The following is a 22702-nucleotide window of genomic DNA, read 5'->3' on the forward strand; positions in this document are numbered from 1 at the left end:
GTACCTGCCGCTACGGCAGCAGTCGTAACTGTCGTGCAGCAAATCACCTGCTGCGAAAAAGGTAAGTGTGGGGGGTGGGGGTTGGTGGCCCCGCCCACCCCATATTATAATTTTTTTTTTTTTTGTTTTACAAAAGAAACTTACTTATAATATATATATATTTTTAAATTTTATAATTATGTTTTATAAATTTTAATTTATATGAAGTTTAATAAAACTAATAAAATTTTCTATTTCAAAAACCCTTTTTTTTTTTTTTTTTTTTTTTAAACAAAGTCAAATTTCAATAATTTTGTTTATTAGAAGAACAACCCTTCTAATAAATTTAGATAAATTATTATATATGAAAATTTTAAGAATTGTATTATAATTCTATATTCTTTATTTTATAATATTTTTCTTAACGAACTTCATAACAATATTATTTTAATATTTACATATTTTAATAACATTTACGATATTAAACTGATAGGAAAAATAAATTGAACCCTTCGAATTTTCAATCCTAAGATTTTCATTTCCAAAAACAAACCCCTTCCAAATTTAAATTTCTTAATTCCATTTTAATTCAAAACCCAAATTTCAATTTAATACTAAATTTCTTTTAGAAGTAAAACAAGGTTTTCTAAATAGTTTTTCAATCCCGATTCCTAGAAGAAATCAAATCGCAAAAGATTCAGAAGAAAGGTAGCAAGATTCGTTCAATAAAATTTGAGAAAGCAATTTCCAACAAGCACGAAGAAGACAAAGATCCGAAAGTGTTTCTAGAATGGTTCACAAACCCTACCTTGATCTGATGCTAATAATCTGGTGAAACCCTTGCTAATCCGGACCCTTCCAAGCTTACAAAGATTTCTTTGCTCCCCTTTCCAAAAGTGTGTTCCCTGAAAACCTGTGTGTGCAATAATGACCCAAAACCCTCTAATATAGAATCTAATTACCTTTTTAGGGCTTCTGTCCCCACGACTCTAAAATAATAATTATTTTATTTAATTAATTCATTCATGCACAATTAATTTCCCTTTTAATTAAAATTATTATTTTATTATTCCTTTCATGCATGTTAAGTGAATTGTTAAATTACTTTATTTAACTTTCCACCTTACTTTAATAAATTTATAACTTTTTAAATCTCATGTGCACATTATTAAAATATCTTTATTCAAGTTCAGATTTTTATTTTTTTTAATTAATTTTATTTTTAACTCATGCATAATTCATGCGAACTATAATATTTATGATAATTAAATATCTTTTCACTTTTAATTTCATTTTTAGAAACTTAATTGATAAAATATTTATTAACTTAAATAACAATAATATTTAGCATTTATTTAAAAATGCACTCTAAATATATTATTATTAAATTAAATAAATATAATCACGTTCTAAATTTAAACTTTAACTTTTATCTCCAATATTTAATTCTCTCTTATTTAATTAATTCATTCATGCACAATTAATTTTCTTTTTAATTAAGATATTCTTTTATTAATCCTTCATGCACTTTAAGTGAATTGTTAAATTACTTTATTTAACTTTTCCACTTTGACTTTGCTTTTAAAGTTAATTTATAATTTTAATCTCATGCGTACTTTATTAAAATACCTTTATTCAAGTTCACATGTTTTTATCTTTTAAATTAATCTCTTATATTTAAAACTCATTCATGCGAACTTAAATCTTTTCCATAAATTAATATCTTTTCCTTTTTAATATATTTTGAACGTTTAATTTGATAAATATTTATTAACTTAAATAACAATAATATTTAGCATTTATTTAAAAATGAACTCTAAATATATTATTATTAAATTAAATAAATATTATCATGTTCTAAATTTAATCTTAAAACTTTTATCCTCCAATTCAATTCTTTATATTTAATTAGTTTCTTAATTAATTAAATATAATTAAATATTCATAATATCATAATAATTCTCCATTAAATTAAATTATTAATTTAATCTATTAATTAGACTTAATTAATAGAAAATACATCAAAGACTCACAAAACAACATACGCATAAAATACTCACGGGTTTAAAAAGGGTAGACAGTCTGTTACGAGTCCTCTTTGCAGGACAAGTATTATAGGCTTATGGCTAGGATTGGACCTGATCATTATCTTCCCATTCTCACCATTTGAGTATTTGTAATAGGGCACGCTCATCCTGGCAATTCAGGGAAGTCGATGCCCGGTACCTGCATCCTGCATAAAAGACGAGCATGTACATGTATATAATATATCTAAACTAAACAGACAATGGCGAGGAGTGGTTCATCGTGTAGATCCCGACTAGCAGGTGACTACGACTCCCTCCCTTAGCCACATCAAACACGTCAGACAGAAAGATAAAATAAACACGCACACCATACACATGCAAGTATGGGGTAAGTATCGTCAAATGCGTACCTATAATAATACATCTCTATCAATACAACATAATCATCATTAAAGACATCATGTTAACATTTTTATGAAAGAAACCACATTTACTAACTAGGATCATCAAAATACCATTAACAACACATGAATGAAATCAACTAAGCAATAATAACCAATGCATTTGTAATTCAAGACATGAAATAATATCATAATAATGTAAATCTAGTATCTCTAAAACTAATCAATGCATAAAATTAGCTTAAAAGAATTTGACAGTGATAATAGAATGTGAACTAGGGGCAAGCACTACAGGTTCATCGATTGTACCTTGATGTTCAAGTCGCTAGGTCCTTACCAAGACAATTAAAAGTCATACCTGTCAACCCGATAATTGGACTAAGCTAGTATCCCATTCCGTTGATCCCGTTTAGCAATGCTTCTCCCCTTCATCTTCTCTTGCAATCACCCATGCAACATTTCCATGATAATAAGTTCCATGATAAATCCATAATAACATTTAATATAGATGAGGAATTTAATTATTAACCATAATTCCGAAATCAAGTAACTGCTAATCATCACATGACAATCAATGGATAACGACCATCATCATTAAAAAATTAACATAATGAATACAACGAATATATTTAACCACTCACTTCACATGACTATGAAAGAAAATCCATTCAATCTAATGGCTATAAATAAATTTAAAATTAGGTCAAAATTTGGGATGTAACACGAGGACCCATGGGTGCTGCCCTTTGAGCCTGGGCCACTTCTGCAACATCACCAGCCCTTCAAGCCTGGGCCTCTTGTCACACGATCACGTGCATTTAATTTGTCTCTTCCACCAGCCCTCCACTCGCCTCGTTCTCACCCTCTGTGTCGTCCACATGGTCCAGTGCTTTGATGCAAAAGCATCTTGGGTGTAAGGGCAATCTTGCATCACCCAAAAATATTATTTGGTTTGTCTTTTCACTAAGGGTTATCTCACTGCAAAGTTGCTATTCTTGGAAGCTTACTATTTTTCTAGTAACTTGGTTGTTGGAACTTAGAATGTTCAAATTTCTTCCATGGAGGTTCACTTTGGATATATTAGCCCGCCAGCAAAGTTTCAGTGCAAGATCACATGTATTTTTGAAGATATTGAAAATTTCTGGTATTGGCATTAGGGTACAAAAAAATTGAACTTAGTTTTGCAGGCTTGAGAAGCTCCAAAAAGGGTGGGTTCAAACCTCAATTGACTGGAGCTTATGGAAGTTGGGCAGTGTAGAGTAATTTGTGGCATTTCCGAAATGGGGCCATAATAGCCAATTGGAGCAATTGGCGTTGAGTTATGGCCTCAGGAATTTGCATTACCTGAAATGGACAAAAATGAAATTCCTTCAAATTTTTTTTTGAGTTTTGGAAATTGTTCGGGACTACTCTAATGTAATAAAATATAAACAATAATATTTTAGGGTTGGTGGGCCTCATATTTTAGGGTAAAATTTCGAGAACCTTCTTGGGTGGTTGAAAATTGCCTATATAAAGAAGGCCCATAGGGTTGTGTACGATAGTTCGAGGGATGTATATGGTGGCTCTAGCTTACAAAATATTATAAGGAAAATGCCTATGTGGCTTTGCATGTTATATTTTTGAATATTTTAATTCTATTTTATTGGAGATAATAAGAGGCCAATTTCCCATTTTTACAAATTGTTGACATTTCTCTATTTTTTTGTGTGCGTTTGTGTTAATAAGGGGAGTACCCTTCATCACTCTCCTTTGCTGATACGGGGTCCCTTGTTCCATCTATAGTGGCCTCCAATAATCAGCTGCTTGATGTGTGAGGCTTGCTATGTCTAAGTGTTCTCTATCAAGCTTGGATGCAATCACTTGTTCATAGACATGACCCTCCACATATCTCTCACCTCCATTTTTCTAGGACGATGATTCTAGGCTGCATGGTAGAATAGGAAGGGGTGGAGGTGGACACGATATCTAGGAACATGAATCCAAATATCTCTCTGGGTACGAAACCCTATTCCTGGTTCAACAACACTAAGGAAGAACTATAGGTTTTGTTTCAATTCCTCCCAAATACCCCCAACTGCAAAACAATGATGAAATTTGGGTGTTGATCCTCCATTTATATTCAACTTGCAAAAAGCAACCCGAAAATCCCTCGTGCAGCCGTGAGGAAGAGTGGGTCATTTGTGGTGAATACATTCTTGAGCCTCTCATCCAATGTTTCTCTCCAAAACACCATCTGCTGCTTGGTGGCATTGGGCATGAATCTAGCCTCCAGTTTCCACTTAAACTTTGACTTCTTCACAATTCAAAACAACAAGCACACCGAGCAATACTGCTTGTAGCTTAATGGTGAATTGCTTGGTGGCATTGAGCATGAATGTAGCCTCCAATTTCCACTTAAACTTCGACTTCTGCATTATTCAAAACAACAAGCACACCAAGCAATACCACTTGTAGCTTAATGGTGAAGCCAGCCCTCAATTGCTGCTTGCATTTACTTCACCGTCCTTTCCATCATCTCAAGAATCCCAACATCCATTAGAGAATTCAATTGCATATCCTTCACAAATATTTTAAAATCCATACTTGGCATGATTACTTCAGCTGAGCCACATCACACTGGAAAGTGCATCAGCAATAGCATTGACCTCTTGGAAGACATGGGATATTTCAAATATTGTGAACAAATTCAATTTTTGCCAAATGATTGAGATGATTTTGTCAATTCTCCATACTTGGGATTTTCCTGTCGCCAGTGCATTCACAGTGACACGGGATTTGCCTTCCAAACATAGCGGTTCCACCCTCAATCTAATGGTGCCAATAGGGTAGCCTTGGCCTCTGCTTCATTGTTGGTGCCAACTTCCAGTGGCTTGGATTCTGTTATTTTCAATGTTCCATCAAAATTTACTTTCACCCACCCCGCAGTAGTTGACTCCCATACAACTTCCTCCTTTGTCTGACTGGATTAACCCGAGTGCCCCCACTAGTGGGCCTAAATGTCTGCATGCATTATCCATTTGTATTTGACTTAATAATAAATTTATAAGTGCAATTGAAGTGGAAGTGGAAAGCTTTGAGAACTTTCTTAGCTTCAGGTGGAATAAGATATACTCCTGTTTTCAGTTTGTTAGCACATCTGACATTGTCAAAATGGAATTTCCACAATTCAGAAGAATTTTATTTATCCCCTTGACTGGCCTTAAAAGATATTCACGTTAGGCACAATTTGATCTGGACAATAGATTTCATAGTTCCCTAGCCAATTGTCGAAGTTACCATAAGAGTCACATTGTAATCCTTCAACTGGCTATTCATCTATATGCTGATTTGAAGCAAGAACATTGTGATTGTCATCTTCCTCTAAGAGATCTGCATTCATCTTCTCTTCTTTTGAAAATATCACTTTATGGGTTATGTGTTCCCTATGAATTGGCTCTTCTACGATTCTCAATTTCGAACCATATTTGATATTAATATGAGATGGGATCAATATAGGAGAGGTATCCTCCTATTTTGGCTGTAGACTCTCTTGACAAGCCTAGGCCAAACATTGGGGCAATCTCAATTAGCAAGACATATTGATAGATAGTGGTATACCATATTAGGGAAAATATATAGTGCAAGAGGGTGGGGGCAGGGGAAGGGGGTCTTAATGATTCCTACAGCCCGAACCATTTTCCCATCCATTTACATGCATATGTTTTCCACATGCTCATAGGTTAATTTCATGGTATTGACAATTTTATTAGGTGCGAGTCTAATGTTTCCATTGAAATCTATCATGCAACAATTTTCCCTAATTATTACAGTTAAATAAGCAGGCATTGTTTTTCGATATACTCACCTCTATACCAACATTATGGAGAGTTGTAGACAAGTCAATACAAACAGTCTCTCTTTTTCTTACTGTGTTCTTTTCCTTCCAATTTTATCGCATCTTTATATCTTTTTGAAGCTAATTCCTTTGCTCAGGGATGGATGGAATGTGCCATGGTGACATGCTTGCAGCCATCATGTTGAGTTGTCAGACCACTTGAGCTTTTGGCAGATAGATTGGGTTGGCTGAATGTCTTTTTATTTTGGTAACCCTATTAGATGTTCCTGCAATTGGCATTCACAACCTTTGGATGCTGTTTTGAATGCACAACTCATTGATTGGGACTTGCAAGATGGTAATTCAATGCTCCTATTCTTTATGGAATTAATCTTGGCTACACTTCAGGGACTAGATTCTCCATCATTCCTCTTTCAGACCTGGTAAAATAGTTAGATTGAACTTAAGGACTTTTTGTTATAGTTGAATTGTTGGTGAAAATTACCTCTTGCTTGCTGATGCATGAAAATAATGCTTCTGCTAACACTTCATTCTTTTTGTTTGAGAGATATATGTAATGTCCCCAACTAGGACCTTCCCTAGTTTATACCCACAGTGTCTGAAGCAAAGTAACAAGAATCGGAATCGGATCAAAATCGGCAAGGCCGAATCAAATCGTGAATCGGCCATGAATCGGAATCGAATCGGCCATGAATCGGAAAATTTAAAAAACCCTTGAAATTTAGTGAGTAACTTATTTCATAAACCCTTTATCACTGATTCGATTCACCGATTCACAAAAAATCGTTTGGCTTGAATCGAATCGCCGAATCGCGTGAATCGCATGAATCGCCGTGATTCTACTTGATCTGTTGCTATTCGATGCTCATCTTTGCTTCTTATTTTCTGTAACCATGTTTCCTGTAAACTCATTATCTCCACTTCTTGTCTTCTATATCTCTGCTGACTTGTTTTCTTATTATTTCTTATTGTTCTATTGTCGACTCTTCCTTGAATGCTGGGCAACACTTCTTTACGAGTGCCTTATTCTGTTCATTATGCTGGTGTAAGGTTTGAGTTGTTTCTCCTTGTCCTCCTGATCAATGTGTTTTCTTCCGTCTTGACCACCTGTCCTCTTGGAATTGATCTTTAGATATCTTTATATCTTCTCCCTTGGAACAGGAGAGACATGCTCTGTAAGGTTTGAGTTGTTTCTCCTTGTCCTCCTGATCAATGTGTTTTCCTCCGTCTTGACCACCTGTCCTCTTGGAATTGATCTTTAGATATCATTATATCTTCTCCCTTGGAACAGGAGAGACATGCTCCTTCTCACGACATCTCTCCAAAATGCTAATCACATCTCTTCCAACTTGGAGGTTGGCTCTTTAATCTTTATTTGTCACCCTTCTTCTGGGTTCGCCCTCCTGAAGTTGTATTAAGTTCAAATGAATTGATATCATATCAGTTCAGGTTGGTCTCCATAAATTGGTTGCATCCCTTTTGCTTAATGAGATTGCTGCTAATTTTCTGGGCATCTCTGGTTAAGTTCCGAGTTTATATAGATTGTTGCTTTATTTCTGGGTGTACCATGGAGACTGATTGCAGAAGATTGTAGTGTCTTATTTAATAAGACAATTTTATAGTATATTAAATATCTTATTTACATATGCTTGAAAAAAAAAGAATACACATGATGCATGAAGACACGAAGCATACATGAACTAGACACATGAATGCATGAAGACACCAAGTATATATGGAGTAGACACATGAATACTTTTAATCACAAAGCATACCCACAGAGACACAATGAATGCATGAAGACACCAAGTATACATGAAGTAGACACATGAATACTTTAAATCACAAAGCATACACATGAAGACACAGAGCGTATGCATGAGAACATAAACCATACACATGTATGTATGTAGACATTTTACTTGGTCCAAAAGAGGCAGGAGTACCTAACTAGGACCAGATCTATCCCTTGGAGTCACTAATCCACAAGAGTCAGGAATGTCCAACCAAGACCATATCCATATCCAGGAGTAACTAATCCTCAAGAGGTAGGAACATCCAACTAGGACCAAATCATTCTCTTGGAATAACTTATCCATAAGAGGCAGGAATGTCCAACCAGGACCAAATCCATCTCTTGAAGTAACTTATCCACAAGAGGCAGGAATGTCCAACCAGGACCAAATCAATCTCTTGGAATAACTTATCCACAAGAGGCAGGAATGTCCAACCAGGACCATATCCATCTCTTTAAGTAACTAATATCCAAGAGTAAAGAACATCCAACCAGGACTAGATCCATCTCTTGGAGTAATATAACCAATTAGGTTAGAAACATTAACTTAATCATAAAAAAACTATATCCGATTCCATTATGTAATGTTCTATGGAAAAATTTCAATTTGACATATTACAATTTTTATTGTGGAGATTGGTTGGATAATTTGCAAGGGTCTCATAATCCCTAAAGTTTTTCCTTCACAATGCTCCATTTGTTTGCTGTTTCAGAAATGCCATCATATGGATATGGGCTCTGCCTTGACATCAACTGGCCACTTCAGTGATGATAAATGGCTTCACAATAAACGTACAATTCCACCATTTTTTAACAAATATTAGTCCCATGTTTCACTTCTTAAGAGTGATGAAGTTGGAGAGAGTTGATAAATGTGTCAGCAAATCCACAGCCATCCACAGAAATCACTTGCCCCTTGGTCAACGGCCATCCACTTGATTGATCATGGTTATTTACATTAAAAACATAGCATTGAATATGATTAGACAATTTTGAATTTTCTCTACTTTTCACTTCCTGAGATGTTTACTGGTTCATCTATGAAATCCTAAGGTCATGTTGACTTCAAATGATTTAGCAAACACAGTGGAACCTGCATGGTACTGTTTTTACTTTTTTTGATTTGAATTTTCTCTACTTTCCACTTCCTGAGATGTTTACTGGTTCATCTATGAAATCCTAAGGTCATGCTGACTTCAAATGATTTAGCAAACACAGTGGAACCTGCATGTTACTGTTTTTACTTTTTTGCCTTTACTCTAGCAAGCTGCAGGTATATAGCCTAATACAATAAAGAGTCAAGACATATTGATTGTTTCTTAGTTATGTGGCTACATCAGAAGCCACCTTGTATATGCTTCTGCTTAGTCTATTCTCTTTTTGGCATGCAAGAGAAACCATCATATTGTGTTTTATTTTAAAATTTTGTCTGCAGTTACTGCAAGGAATGAGAGCACTCATGTTAAGAAAGTAATTCTAGTTTATAAAGTTTTAGTACTTTTGTGCAGACAAAGCTGGCATTTCAGTGGTGGAGAAAAGAGTCCTTCAATACGTAAATTTTGGTAGTCATAATAAAGAGTCTATACCTGAGTTGTTCATCTCTCTCCTGTACAAGGTATGCTTTACAGTTTACAACCTATTTAATTCTTTGCCCCAGAGATATCATTGATTTGTATCATTCTAGATTTTTTATCTCCCTTTTTCCATTGATTCTTTTAAAACATATTTCTGGAGATTTGTTTTCATTACTTATGATCTTCTTGAATCATGTCACTACTGTCCAGTTATATCACAAGTATATAGCAGAGATTATATTATCGAGGGCTATAATGTAACAGTAAAGTTCTCCTATTTCGAGCACCCCTTTGTATTTGCTCTTCTATTTAGCTGAATATTAAAATTCTCTTCTTTGTTTTACTTCGAGTTTGTGCCAGGTATTACAAAATCAATTTGTTTGTGTTTATAGAATGGTGATGAATGTTGTAACTGATGCACAGTCTTATAGTGGTATTCAGCTGAACTGTTTTAAATTGGAACAAATCATAAAAATAACCAGAACACAAATTCTAGCCTTAAGCTAGCATCTGAAACTTGACAGCACTACTTTTGGAGACTTTGGCATTATCTTTTGTAAATTGGTCAAGTTTGGGGTTCAACATGAGAGTTAGGGTTTTGAATCATTATGATTCTGGGGTGGGAAGTTTAAATTTTAAAATTTGCATCTCACCAGCTCTATCAATAAGCTAGCATCTCAAAATTGGCAGCACCATTTTCAGATAATTGGTATTATCGTTAGTGAATTGACATCATGAGAGCTAAGGGCTTTGAATCAATGAGATTCTGTGGTGGAATGTTAAAAAGTATTTTTTAGAAGCAATCATACTTGTGGTTGTGGATCTGGAAAGACATACATTGCTCTTCTTCCAGCTTCACCTGACTTTACAAAACATTTTCCAAATTTAAATTGCATGGCGATTGTGGAGTCATGCCACTTGCATTTCTGAATGTGCTCATATTTCATAATGAGCAATTCTGTCTTGCATTTCAAAATTCACACCTCTACATCCAGAAAATGCAATCAAATCCTTGACAAGAAGCTTACAAGCAATTTTTGAAATCTATATTCTGATAAGTAGGAGAGATTCTCCACAGCAAGTCAAATTGTGATATTGCTATTCGGATTGAACTGTGTGACCCTTGTTTCATGAGTAGTGGTTCACAAGAACCCATCTCTAATGAGAAAGAATCGAACACTTAGCAATCATATCATCTAGGTGATGCTCAAAGAGGTGAAGCACCGGGGCTTCCATGGAGGTCACTCATTCTAGTACCACTCCAGCTCAAGCACACTTAACTACGGAGTTTCCTCCAAGGTTCAACCCACTTTGCTTGCAACCCACTTTGCTTGCAACCCACTTTGCACAACTTTCAGAGTGTTGTGCATTATGAACCATTCATTAGAAAGTCTCCTAAGTTCATCAATTGATAAGCAGGAGATATTTTCCACATCAAGTCAAATTGTGATACTGCTATTAGAATTCAACTTTTTAGTTTTTTAGTCAAACTCATTGACTCATGTTTCATGAGTAGCGGCTCACAAGGACCCATCGCTCATGAGAATAAATGGGACACTTAGCATTCATTGCATCTAGGTGATGCTCACAAAGGTGAAGCATTGAGACTTTTTGTGAGGCCAAACCCCATTTACAAAATCTCCGAACCCCATTTACGAAACCTCCAGCAAATGGGGTTGCAAGCAAAGTATGTTTAACCATGGAGAGAACTCCGTAATGCTTGAGCTGAAGTAGTACTGGAATGTGTGACCTCCTAAGAAGTCATTGTGCTTCACTTCTATGAGCATCACCTAGATGCAATGAGTGCTAAGTGTTCCACTCATTCTCATGAGAGATGGGTTGTTGTGAACCACTACTCATGAAACATGGGTCAGTGAGTTTGACTAAAAAACTACATGTTGAATCCTACTAACAATATCACAATTTGACTTGATGTGGAAAATATCTCCTACTTACCAATTGATGAGCTTAAGAGACTTTCTAATGAATGGTTCATAATACACAACACTCTCTGAAAGATCTGCAAATAGGGTTTCAAGCAAAGTGGGTTTAACCACGAAGGGAGCTCTGTAGTTAAGCTCACTTGAGCTGTAGTAGCATTGGGATGGGTGACCTCCCAGGAAGTCCTGGTGCTTCACCTTTGTGAGCATCACCTAGATGCAATGAGTGCTTAGTTTTCTGTTCATTCTTATGAGAGACAGATTCTTCTGAACTACTACTCATGAAACATAGGTCAATGAGGTTGATTTAAAAACTACACTGTTGAATCCTGATAGTGATATTACAATCTATATTCTGACTCAGATGACAAATCTGTTCCTTGAATATGTACTTATGTTTTTGCTAGCAGTATTTCTTCCAACACTGTTTATTTAATGCTGATAAGAAAATGTGTTGTTAATGAACGATATTGGCCAGGCAGTGTTTACACAAACGTTTCCTTCCCTCATTTTCATTCATAAAATTATAACCATTTCTCAGGTACATTTGTACAGGGTTTTATATCCATTGACCTTTTAAATTCACTCGTTAAACATTTTTGGGATGGTGAGATATTTTATAGATTTAAGCAACTTGTGCATGAAAAGACATTTCTTAACTCGGTTAACATTAATTGCAGTTATTGGCAGTGGAATCGCTTTGGCAGGAAGGGCTGTGTGCTAGCACTTACACAGGGAATTGGATTTTCAAAAAGCTGGAGGATAAAATTAGCTGTATAAGTGTATGTTCCCCACTTCTTGTTGTTTTGTCTAGAGGGTATAAATATCATTGCTCATCAGTTTATTAAAATATCTACATGCTAGAGAATTTTTTCTTAAATGAGTGTTATATTCAATGCTTTTTCAAGTCATTGTCTCGTAACAGTTACTATAAGTAAGCTAGCAGATTTCCAACCCTTATCTCTCTTTTAAAAATACATTCAGATACACAGGCACAGGCACACAAGTACAGATACATGCCCACACAATCCTTCTTATCTCTTGCCCCTTTTCTCTCACTCCCTCACTCCTTCACTCCCTCCATTTCTAACTTCCTTTCATCCTTCTCTGTGCATTCTCTGTGTGCAGGTGTGCATGACGAGAAGAATCTCAGAATTCTGAGTTCAGATAGTTCTTATCTTAAATATGCAAGTAACCATACCTTGGCCCTTTTGACCAGTTGCCAGAAAAGCCATATTTACTATCTGTTTGTTTAAGAGCTTGAATTACAAAAATTATGAAGTAGTGTCCTTAATATTTGTGCTTATTGCTTATGGACTGATGGTACTGCAGGTTGAAGATTTTACAGATCGCAATCAGAATGCTGCAAGGTCAGTGAAGAAGATAGAATGTGAAACAATCTATAACTGCATAAGGAAAACCCTTTCTCATCTTCAGCAGTATTTAAAAGGTCAATCAAAGGCATCTGATTTGAAAGCATTTCTCTTTGGACAAGCTTTAGGTAAGTCATACGAGGAAAAACACCAGCACAAGGGGAAGAGGAGCATGCCCTTTGGAGATAAGGTTCATCAAAAGAAGATGCGATTCTTTGAAGAAGAACAGAGGAATGGAAATGTGATGCATCATGTACCTAGATCTGTAGCTGATTTGATGCCTGGATATGGTCCCTTGAAAGAACAAGCCTGGGGACTAAGGTCTAGGCAAGGGCAAGAGTCAGAGCCATGGCTAAGATATCCTCCATTGCCAGATTCTCGGCAGGGATTCTGGCATAGGCAGGGACATGGACCAAGCTTTGGGCTGGGGCATAGCCTGCCACATGAGCTGCCACACTTGGATCCTCTTGAAGCAAGGTTTCTGGGTTCATTTGAAAATGGTCTGGTCCGCCAGATGTCACACTGACCCCTCTTGAAGCAAAATTTCTGGACCCATTTCAAAATGGTAAAATTCATAATATGCTACCTATGGCTCCTTTTGAATCAAGATTTCCAAATATAGTCCAAAATGGTCAGGCACAAAAAATGCAACACTTGACCCATCTTGAGCAGGGATTTGTGAACCCCTTTCAAAATGGATGGCAGCACCAATTTAGAAATAATCATAACCTCCATTACCTGTACCGACAGTAATTTTGATCAGGTTGAGGGATTGCAATACAATTTGCATTTCAAGACTCGTTAACTATCCTAATCAATTGGAGGAAAGTTAAGGGAAAGCTATAAACTGAATATTCTCTTCATTTCAAAATAATGGGAACATTAATCATCCATCCCAGTGATAAATTTCTGGTATGAAAGGGTTTATAACATGCTTGCAAAACTCTTGTACAATATCAACATTGCTGGACTGTACTCTAACTTCTTGGAAATGATTTGTCAGTTGAGGGGCTTAATTTTTTTAATCTGTAGCATCATTGTAACTTTGAAGTAGTTAAAGTTTATATTGTAATTTTCTTTTGGGAAAACAATCCATGAATTGGAAGAATTGTTTCCGTAATCTGTAGATATGCTCATTGTATTCTGCGAACAATTGAGGCTTATGTTATCGAACACAACAATATTATATATAATGACATAAAATATTCTAGGTGAGTGGTTGTGTTATATGATTTGCATGTAGTTTGTAGTATTTTTTTATTGATATCCTCTCCTGTCCAAACCTAGTGTTGCCCAAGGATGCTATCCTTGGTTGAATTTGGCTGCATCCAGACTAGGAAGATATCCTTGGTTGAATTGCTGGACTGTGCTTAACTTCTTGGAAATGATTTGTCAGTTGAGGGGCTTAATTTTTTTAATCTGTAGCATCATTGTAACTTTGAAGTAGTTAAAGTTTATATTGTAATTTTCTTTTGGGAAAATAATCCACGAATTGGAAGAATTGTTTCTGTAATCTGTAGATATGCTCATTGTATTCTGCGAACAATTGAGGCTTATTTTATCGAACACAACAATACTATATATAATGACATAAAATATTCTAGGTGAGTGGTTGTGTTATATGATTTGCATGTAGTTTGTAGTATTTTTTTATTGATATCCTCTCCTGTCCAAACCTAGTGTTGCGCAAGGATGCTATCCTTGGTTGAATTTGGCTGCATCCAGACTAGGAAGGTTTTCAGGACAGTGGGATGGTTTTGTAACACCCCTCCTCCATCCTTATGGACATCACCTGCTAGGGAGGTTGTCTACAGGATGGCTCTGTAGAGCACGAGACATTTCCCTCTGCAAGGAGCATGTGGAAATGCCTTATATTCTCTGGGACAGCTGGTGGATGTTTAGATGCTCTTCAACTGCCCTGGAAGTGACAAGATATCTCTATGCCTTTTTTATAGTTATGCTTTGTAGATTTTCTTATCGTTTGTTTGTTTCTAAATCCTTGTTAGTCTTTCCTATTCCTTGGGAAGCAGGTTAAATGAAAACAGCAAAGAAAATTTAAAAAGAAAGGTGATAAATCACTTATTCATCCCAGAGAAGCAGTAATCTGCTATAAATTGTGATCATACCTGATTAATCATGAATCTTGGAGCGAGCCGATTATTTTCCATGAGAAAGCCTTGATTCATGAAAAATAAAAATGTTGACCAATTGTTGAACCAAGTTTCAATGATTTCTTGCATTTAAAATAGACTAAAATCATTTTAAAATTCCTTAACAATGGCAAAAACATGAAAAAATCCTTGCCAAAACCTGAGAAAGTTGCCAAATCACTCTCAAAAAAGGGTCAAATTCGGGATGGAATCAAATCAGTGCTAAATCATTGTGGAAACAATTTATTAACTTTTCCCTTAATTTTCTTTCCAACCTTTGGAAAACCCTAAATCGAGGAGTGGGAGGAGCAGTGGTCTCAACTCAATTTGTAGGGGCTCTCAATTGTCTTCAGTAGCGGGGGCATGCGAGATAGTGTCAAAGCATTTGTTGAATCTGCTTCAAACTTGTAATGTGCCCCTTTGTAAATGCCCTAGTTTTTGCTTTAAGTCACAAATTTCAAGTAGAATAGAAACAGTAACATCAGGTACCTCCTGATCCAGATCTTGCAACATGTTAGGAAACCATTACAACATAATCCACAAAATAGATCTTCCTTATTAGAGACATCATAAGCATAGATCTTTACCACTAGGGTTAAAACATTTAATTATATTATAAGATAAATTGGATAAGGGGCATGGTAGGGTGCTTAAAACAATCCATTACTCTAGGTCCAAGATCCAATATCATCAATTTTGGACATTATGTGGCCCTTTGCTATCCATATGAGGGAGTCTACTTATTGAGGAATCCCATAGCCATTCCTCTCTTCTATTGTCACCTTTATCCTCCTACCTACAATTAAAGTTCCTTAACTTATGGTCAACCATGGTATGAGCTTGGGGAAACTACAATAAGGTGTTTGGAACTTCCCTTCCCTTCCCTTCAAGCCCACAGATCGGGACCTTGTTGTACTCCCTTGGCCACATGGGACAATTTGTCACCACCATGAGGTGGCATACTTAGAAGGGAACCTTGTAATTGTTTCCCTTCCTTGTATTCCCCTGTTATTTGTACCATGATTGATTATAGCAAACACATAAGAATTATACATAATTGCCTGTATTTTACATATAAAAGATCGAATAATAATACCATATTCTTAAATTATATACTATAACGCCTTGCTAGGAAGCTTGGGAGGACAATATAGAGAACCTCTAATGATGCAAGTAGTTTTTTAAAATTAGAATAATGCACTTCGTTACCTGATATTTGTAAAACTTAATTATACACGTGTTTACAAATTTGAATGCAAGATATATTCAACCCAAGTCCTCACAGGGTTCTTAATGTCACTAACAAAGAAACATTGTCTACCTGTTAAACATTCATAAGATATTAAATTTTGAGCTTGATTGGTCTGCATTCATTTTCATTCACCAAGTTAAATGCTCCCAACTCATTTATTTTATTTACACATGTTGATATGTAGAAGCTTTGATCAGATACAAGGATGATTGCTTGTATTGATTATATACATATGTGCATGTATGTATGTATTTTAGTTCATTGGCAGTTCATAATGTGAACTGGCATGCATGCACACATACACAATTCTTGTGCCTAATAAGAATTATCATTTCATATACCCTGGAGACAAATCATTCTTGCGTTCAATCAAAACTCTATATATCACATTAAGTCTATTGAAATTTGAATTTGCAAAATATATTATTCATCTTCTCTCAGTATAGATTCAGTAATGATTTGATATATATGCATAGAATTGATCAAGTAATGTTTTGGCATACTAATATTAAAACACGATTTAGAATGAGCAAATGATCCATTCACTTTTATGATGATCGACAATTTGCAAGAACAATATTGGTTAAGTGTTAACTAACCTGATTTAGGTTATGATTAATGTTTGTATGTTTGTTTCAATGAAGAGCCATTCCATGAATGGACATGGCTCCACGTTGTGGAGACGTCCTTTCATGACATGTCCCTTAGAGACTATACTTATACCAATACCAAATTGCAAAGAGAGATCTCAAAATCAATAAATATTCTCTCATTTGGAGTTTGACACATGCAAACTTGGAGGTAAATTGCATTTTCAGATTTAAATCAATATTCCACACTTTCTACTACACCGATTCCTTCAGGAATAAAGTCTGATCATAACCTAAACAAATTCGAAGAAACTAGTGCATTCAAATTTGCAAATTGTTAATCATATACGAGTCTCATAAGAAATTTAATTACATTCACATGGTATTAGAGCTTTGCTAAGGAAGATCCAAAAATTAAATCTGAGATCATACTACTCACCTTAATATTGTAGTCACACTCCATTCTTCAAAAATGTCAAATATGATCAGATTTGGGGATAGTCTTGAAGGTGCAAATAACATCACATCATGGAAGTTGAGAATTATGATTATACTAAAAGAAAATAAGCTATAGATTCATTTGTGAAAGACAAGAAGACCAAACCTATGCATGAACAAAAAATATTCCAATGGATTGAGAATAATGAAAAAACCATGAAATTAATAGTAGATGCAGTTAGGAGCCACATAGTAGCTATATTGGCAAAGTAGGTGACTGCATACTTGTGTTCAAATTCCTTGAGAGTACATTTGAAATAATTAACACTGGTAGGACTATAGCACTAAAGAGGCAAATGAATCACATAGGCATGAAAAAAGGAGAATCCATCAATGCATACTTCATGAGAATAATTGAAATGAGGGATGAACCGTCAACTGTTGGATACAAAATTGATAGCAAAGAGTTGTCTCTAATAGCTTTAGGCGGTCTACAAAATTCATGAGTGATTTGTTCAAGGAATAAGTGTAAGATCAAAACTTCCAAAGTTGGATTGGTTAAGATCTGATTGCCTACAAGAAGCAGCTAGACATATGCCAAAAGGAAACAAACAAAAACCTAAAGTTGAGGATATTCATGTCCTAAACACAAGCTCTCATAAGAAAGACAAGATGAAGAATTTCAAAAGAAAAATAAATTTTTATGGAAAGGGGGTTCATCTTAGCAAAGGAAAGATGTTTCTCAAGTTCAATGTTTTATATGTGATCAATATGGACATTATGTTGTCAAGTGCCCTAATAGGAAAAAGAAACAAGGATCTCTTGCTAAGGTTGGAAAAACAAATACGAAAGATGATTCTTAGAAATTTGTATTCTACTAAACATTATCAAATCACATATAAAAAAAAATAAACACTTGGGTGATTTTTGTGGGTCATCAAGACACATCACATGATTCAGATAACACTTAGACACTATGGTGGAACAAATCAATGAAAAAGTAACTATAGGAAATGATTCTGCACATCTAGTAAAAGGGGTGGGAACTTGTACCATCAAATTGGAATCAAGGTTTTCTATTCAACTGACTGATGTGCTATTTATACCTAGAATTAAGAGACCACTAGTATCCATATGTGCCCTAGAAGACAATGAATATAGAGTCACCTTCATGGATGAGAAGGTTTTGGCATGGCCAAAGAACTCTACATATAAAAAAGCTAAAACTATAGGTATAAGGCAAGGATACCTATACAAACTATGTGTTGAGAAAAAACAAGCCCTCATCCATGAGACTTCTGACTCCGATGAGATCTGGCACCGAAGATTAGGGAATATTCACTTTCATGCCCTAACCTCCATGAAAAAATTGGTAACAAGATTGCCCAAACTAAATCAAACTCATAGTTAGACATGCAAAGGGTGTGCCTTAGGGAAAAACACTAAGGGAACTTTTCAAAATAGTTTGAGCATAACCAAAATTATATTGGAATTAGTCCACTATGATTTATGTGGAGATGACCTCCACAAAAAATTCGATCTATTTCCTCAAGTGTAAAGAGTCAGAAGAGATCCTTGCAAGGGTTAAAGTCCTAACATAAAACTCTTCTGGAAAGAAAATTAGAACACTGAGAACAAAAAATGGAAACTAATACCCCTTAGAAATCTTTAATGAATTTTGTGTTAATACCAGGATTAAGAGGGAATTCATTGTAATGTATAATCCTCAACAATTTGAGGTAGTTGAGAGGAAAAATAGAGCCATTAGAGGCTGCAAAATCAACGATGTATGACCAAAACATAGATACCTCATTTTGGATAGAAGCTTCTAAAACAACTATTTACATCTAAAATAGATATCCACATCCACATCTTGATTACACAGCTCCTAAAGAGCCTTTTACCAGTATAAAACCCGACATAAGGCACTCAAGAATATTTGGTTGCCCTATTTATATCCATGTACCTAAAGAAAAAAGGTCAAAATTAGAGCCTTCTAGAAAGAAATAAATTTTTAAAGGCTATAGTTAAACTTCAAAAGATTACAAGATATACATACCTAGACAAAGACAAATAGAAATGAGAAAAAAACGTCCTTTTTGAGGAAGACAATGCATTCAAATGGGCAAAGAACTCTAATGAGTTAGAAATCTAGGACTCCTCTAAAGATATGGAGAAGGACCCCACTCATGAGTTTCAAAGGGAATAACTAGAAGAACCAAAAATAAAACTCAAATTGCTCCTCAGAATCAGATGGAGAATCAAGAGGAAAATCTAAACAATAACAACAAGAAAAGACCATTTCAAGCTAGAAAAATGATTGAGGAATTTGAAAACTTTGTAGTACTCAAAGGAACCTTCAAAGAACATAAGAGGACTAACAAATTCTCAAGCTACATGGCCTTTATGAGAGGAACCATGAACTCTAAACCTACTAGTATAATATAATCTGTCAAACATCAAGTATGATAAGATGCCATGACAAAAGAGCATCAATCCATTTTGAAAAATGATGTATGTGATATAATACTTAGATCAAAAGAGAAATTTGTTGTCTTTTCAAAATAGCTCTTCAAAATCAAATGTATTGTAGATTACAGTATAGAGAAACACAAAGCACCTTTTTTTGCCAAAGGGTTCTGTTAGAATAGTCATAACTATGTTGTAACTAAAGGCTGGAAGATTCACTAGATGTATGCGAAAATTGCATTCTTGAACGAGACTATCAAAGAAGTCTATTCAGAATAACTTGGAGGTTTTGTGATTCATAATGCAACCTCACATGTATGTGAATTGAAGAAAGCCCTACACAAACTTAAAGAAACTTCTCAAGCCTGGTATGAAAGGATTGACAACTATCTTAAGTGACTAGGGTTTACAAAGAATGATGTAAACCCAAATCACTATATTAAAATTATTAAAGGTGAGATACTAATACTAATCTTATATGTTGATGACTTGCTAATTAAATGAGAAGATTACCTTATTGTCCAATGTAAGAAGGACTTGGCTTCATAATTCAACATGAAGGACTTGGGCATTTTACACTACTTCCTTGTTTTGGAAGCTTGACATAAATCTAATTGTATTCTTCTAAATCAAGGAAAATACACTATTGATATTTTGAAGATATTTGGTATGTTAAATTGTAGACCGATGTCTACACCCATGGAAACCAACTTGCATAAGTTAAAAGAGGTAGTAATATAACCTAGATTTGCAGATCCTACACTTTTTAGATAGATAATTGGATCATTGAAGTACTTGGTTGACACTCAACCAAATATTTTCTATGTAGTAATGCTTCAAGTTAGTTTATGTGTGAACCACGTGAAATACACCTCGCTGCTGCAAAATATATATCAAGGTACTATTATGGTCTCAAATATGGGTAAGTAATCCTAGATCTAAATGGATGATTTGATTCAAATTGAGCAGGAAGTGTGACTGATTAGAAAAGCACATCGAGATGTTTCAATTTGGGATCAAACATGGTTTCTTGAATAAGCAAGAAACGGTCTTTAGTAGCACAAAGTTCTACACACGATGAATATATTGTAGCCTATATTGGAGCTAGATAAGTAGAATGACTTTGAAAGTTGATTGCGAGACTATTTGGCTAGCCCTTCAAACCTAATACTATCCATTGCAATAATCAAAGTTGTATTAAGCTCTCAGTGAATCTAGTGTTCTATGATCAATCTAAGCATATCGATATTCCTTACCACTATGTGAGAGATATGACAGAAAAAGAATGTGGTCTAGTTGGAGTATATTAGTACAAGTGATCAAACAATAAACATTCTCACAAAGTCTCTTTCTAGAGTTGAACATTTTAGAAAGAAACTTGGTATAGTTGAAATGTAAGTTATTGATACTAAGTCTCAAAATTATTTTTGTACTTATGTATATGTATGTATGTATATATGTATATGTATACGTGTGTGTGTGTGTGTGTGTGTGTGTGTGTGTGTGTGTGTGTGTGTGTAGATATAAGATGTTTAATGTGTAAACTCTTTTGTCATATGTGTGACTACAACTTTATGCCCCCTGTGTAAATTATTTAAAGTTAATGATCTTTCAAATAATATACACTTGTATTCAACATTGTAAGGTGATGACTTTACAATGTTTACTATCATAATGAATATCATGTGACTTGATATTTGTAGACCTATCATGATAGTTTGTATCTCTTGGACATTTGGATAGATATCATGAGGAGTTAAATTAGTTGGATATTATTATGATCTTTATGAGATAATCATGGTGGATATTATGTGACATAATATCCATGGACATGTCATGACATGCTATGGTCGACACCACACAACTTGATGTTAGTGCAGATACCATAACTAGGATATAAGAAGAACTCCACGTGACTTGATAATCTTCAAAGCACATAAAAAGGCATCAAAATGCGCCATAAATGATATCATAACCATATTTAGTGTATTAAAGGTCCAAATGAAAAAAAAAATGACCCTGAATGCCTTAGGTATCCAACAAGCCTCTAACTCTTGACACATTCTAAATTGATTTATTTCAAGCAACTGTTAATGCCAAGAATAGTCATCAATGAATAGTACCAACTCTATTAGCAATATTTCTATTCATTATTATTCAATTCCTTCATAATAGAATTTTCCTTTCTAGCCTTAAAGGAATAATGCCACAAAAGAATCCAATGGGTGGAGAAATATTTTGTTAGTTGCTACAATCAAAGTTCCTAATGTCCCACCTCTAAGTCTACAACAATAAGATCTCTAGGAAATTCATATTGATGCATTTCATAATATTTATTTTCAAAATTAATACTCTTTCTAAAAATTTTCAACTACTTTCCTTAAGTCTTAGGATCAATAATTGTCCTCTTGAATGTAACTCCTTCATCCATTATCTTTAGGAACCTATTCTTTGGTAACTTTAAGGTCAATGCATTTGCCAAACAATCAATAGAGATGCGAGTCTACATTTAGGCACTCTCATCTTTCATTATTACAATTGCTCATTTATTATTTTCCATACGTTATCATGGCTTACACACCATAGCTTCTTACATCACTTTATTCCTTGTTTTCACTAGGTTAATGCCTCAGTGGGTTTTAAGATCCTTAAAATAGTGCAATCTAGTCTTTGAAAAATTACATTTAACCATTTCCTTTTACTTTTTCGATAGTACCTTTGGTTTTGAGCCTTTTTTCATGCCTTAATGGGATTCTCACAACCCATCTAGATCCTAATTTTTTTGTCTTTTACTTTTCTCTTGCAAAACAAGTCTTCATTGATCTTTCTCTAGGTTTCAAAATGTTATTGGACTCTAATGAGGTCCTCACAACCCA

At 34.8% G+C, this 22702-nt stretch overlaps 1 protein-coding gene across 8 annotated transcripts in view; it reads left to right on the forward strand.

Annotated features, from left to right (window-relative positions):
- LOC149541730 (protein HESO1-like) overlaps nucleotides 1-14142 on the forward strand; it is a 72221-nt gene extending 58079 nt beyond the window's left edge. For 3 of the 8 annotated variants that reach the window (XM_089796854.1, XM_089796853.1, XM_089796855.1), the window contains 3 exons: nucleotides 9549-9655; nucleotides 12235-12336; nucleotides 12887-14142. In XM_089796854.1, coding sequence (XP_089652980.1) covers nucleotides 9549-9655; nucleotides 12235-12336; nucleotides 12887-13453 — 776 coding nt within the window. In that variant the 3' untranslated portion in view covers nucleotides 13454-14142. Of the gene's footprint in view, nucleotides 1-9548; nucleotides 9656-12234; nucleotides 12337-12682; nucleotides 12746-12886 lie in introns of all 8 variants that reach the window. The other 5 variants (XR_016355368.1, XR_016355367.1, XM_089796856.1 and 2 more) reach the window with 5 other exon arrangements.
- Nucleotides 14143-22702: the final 8560 nt, after the last annotated feature.

This window comes from Cupressus sempervirens, chromosome 8 (assembly GCF_028749045.1).
Source record: "Cupressus sempervirens isolate cs-2001-9-10 chromosome 8, ASM2874904v1, whole genome shotgun sequence".
NCBI classification, from domain to species: Eukaryota; Viridiplantae; Streptophyta; class Pinopsida; order Cupressales; family Cupressaceae; genus Cupressus; species Cupressus sempervirens.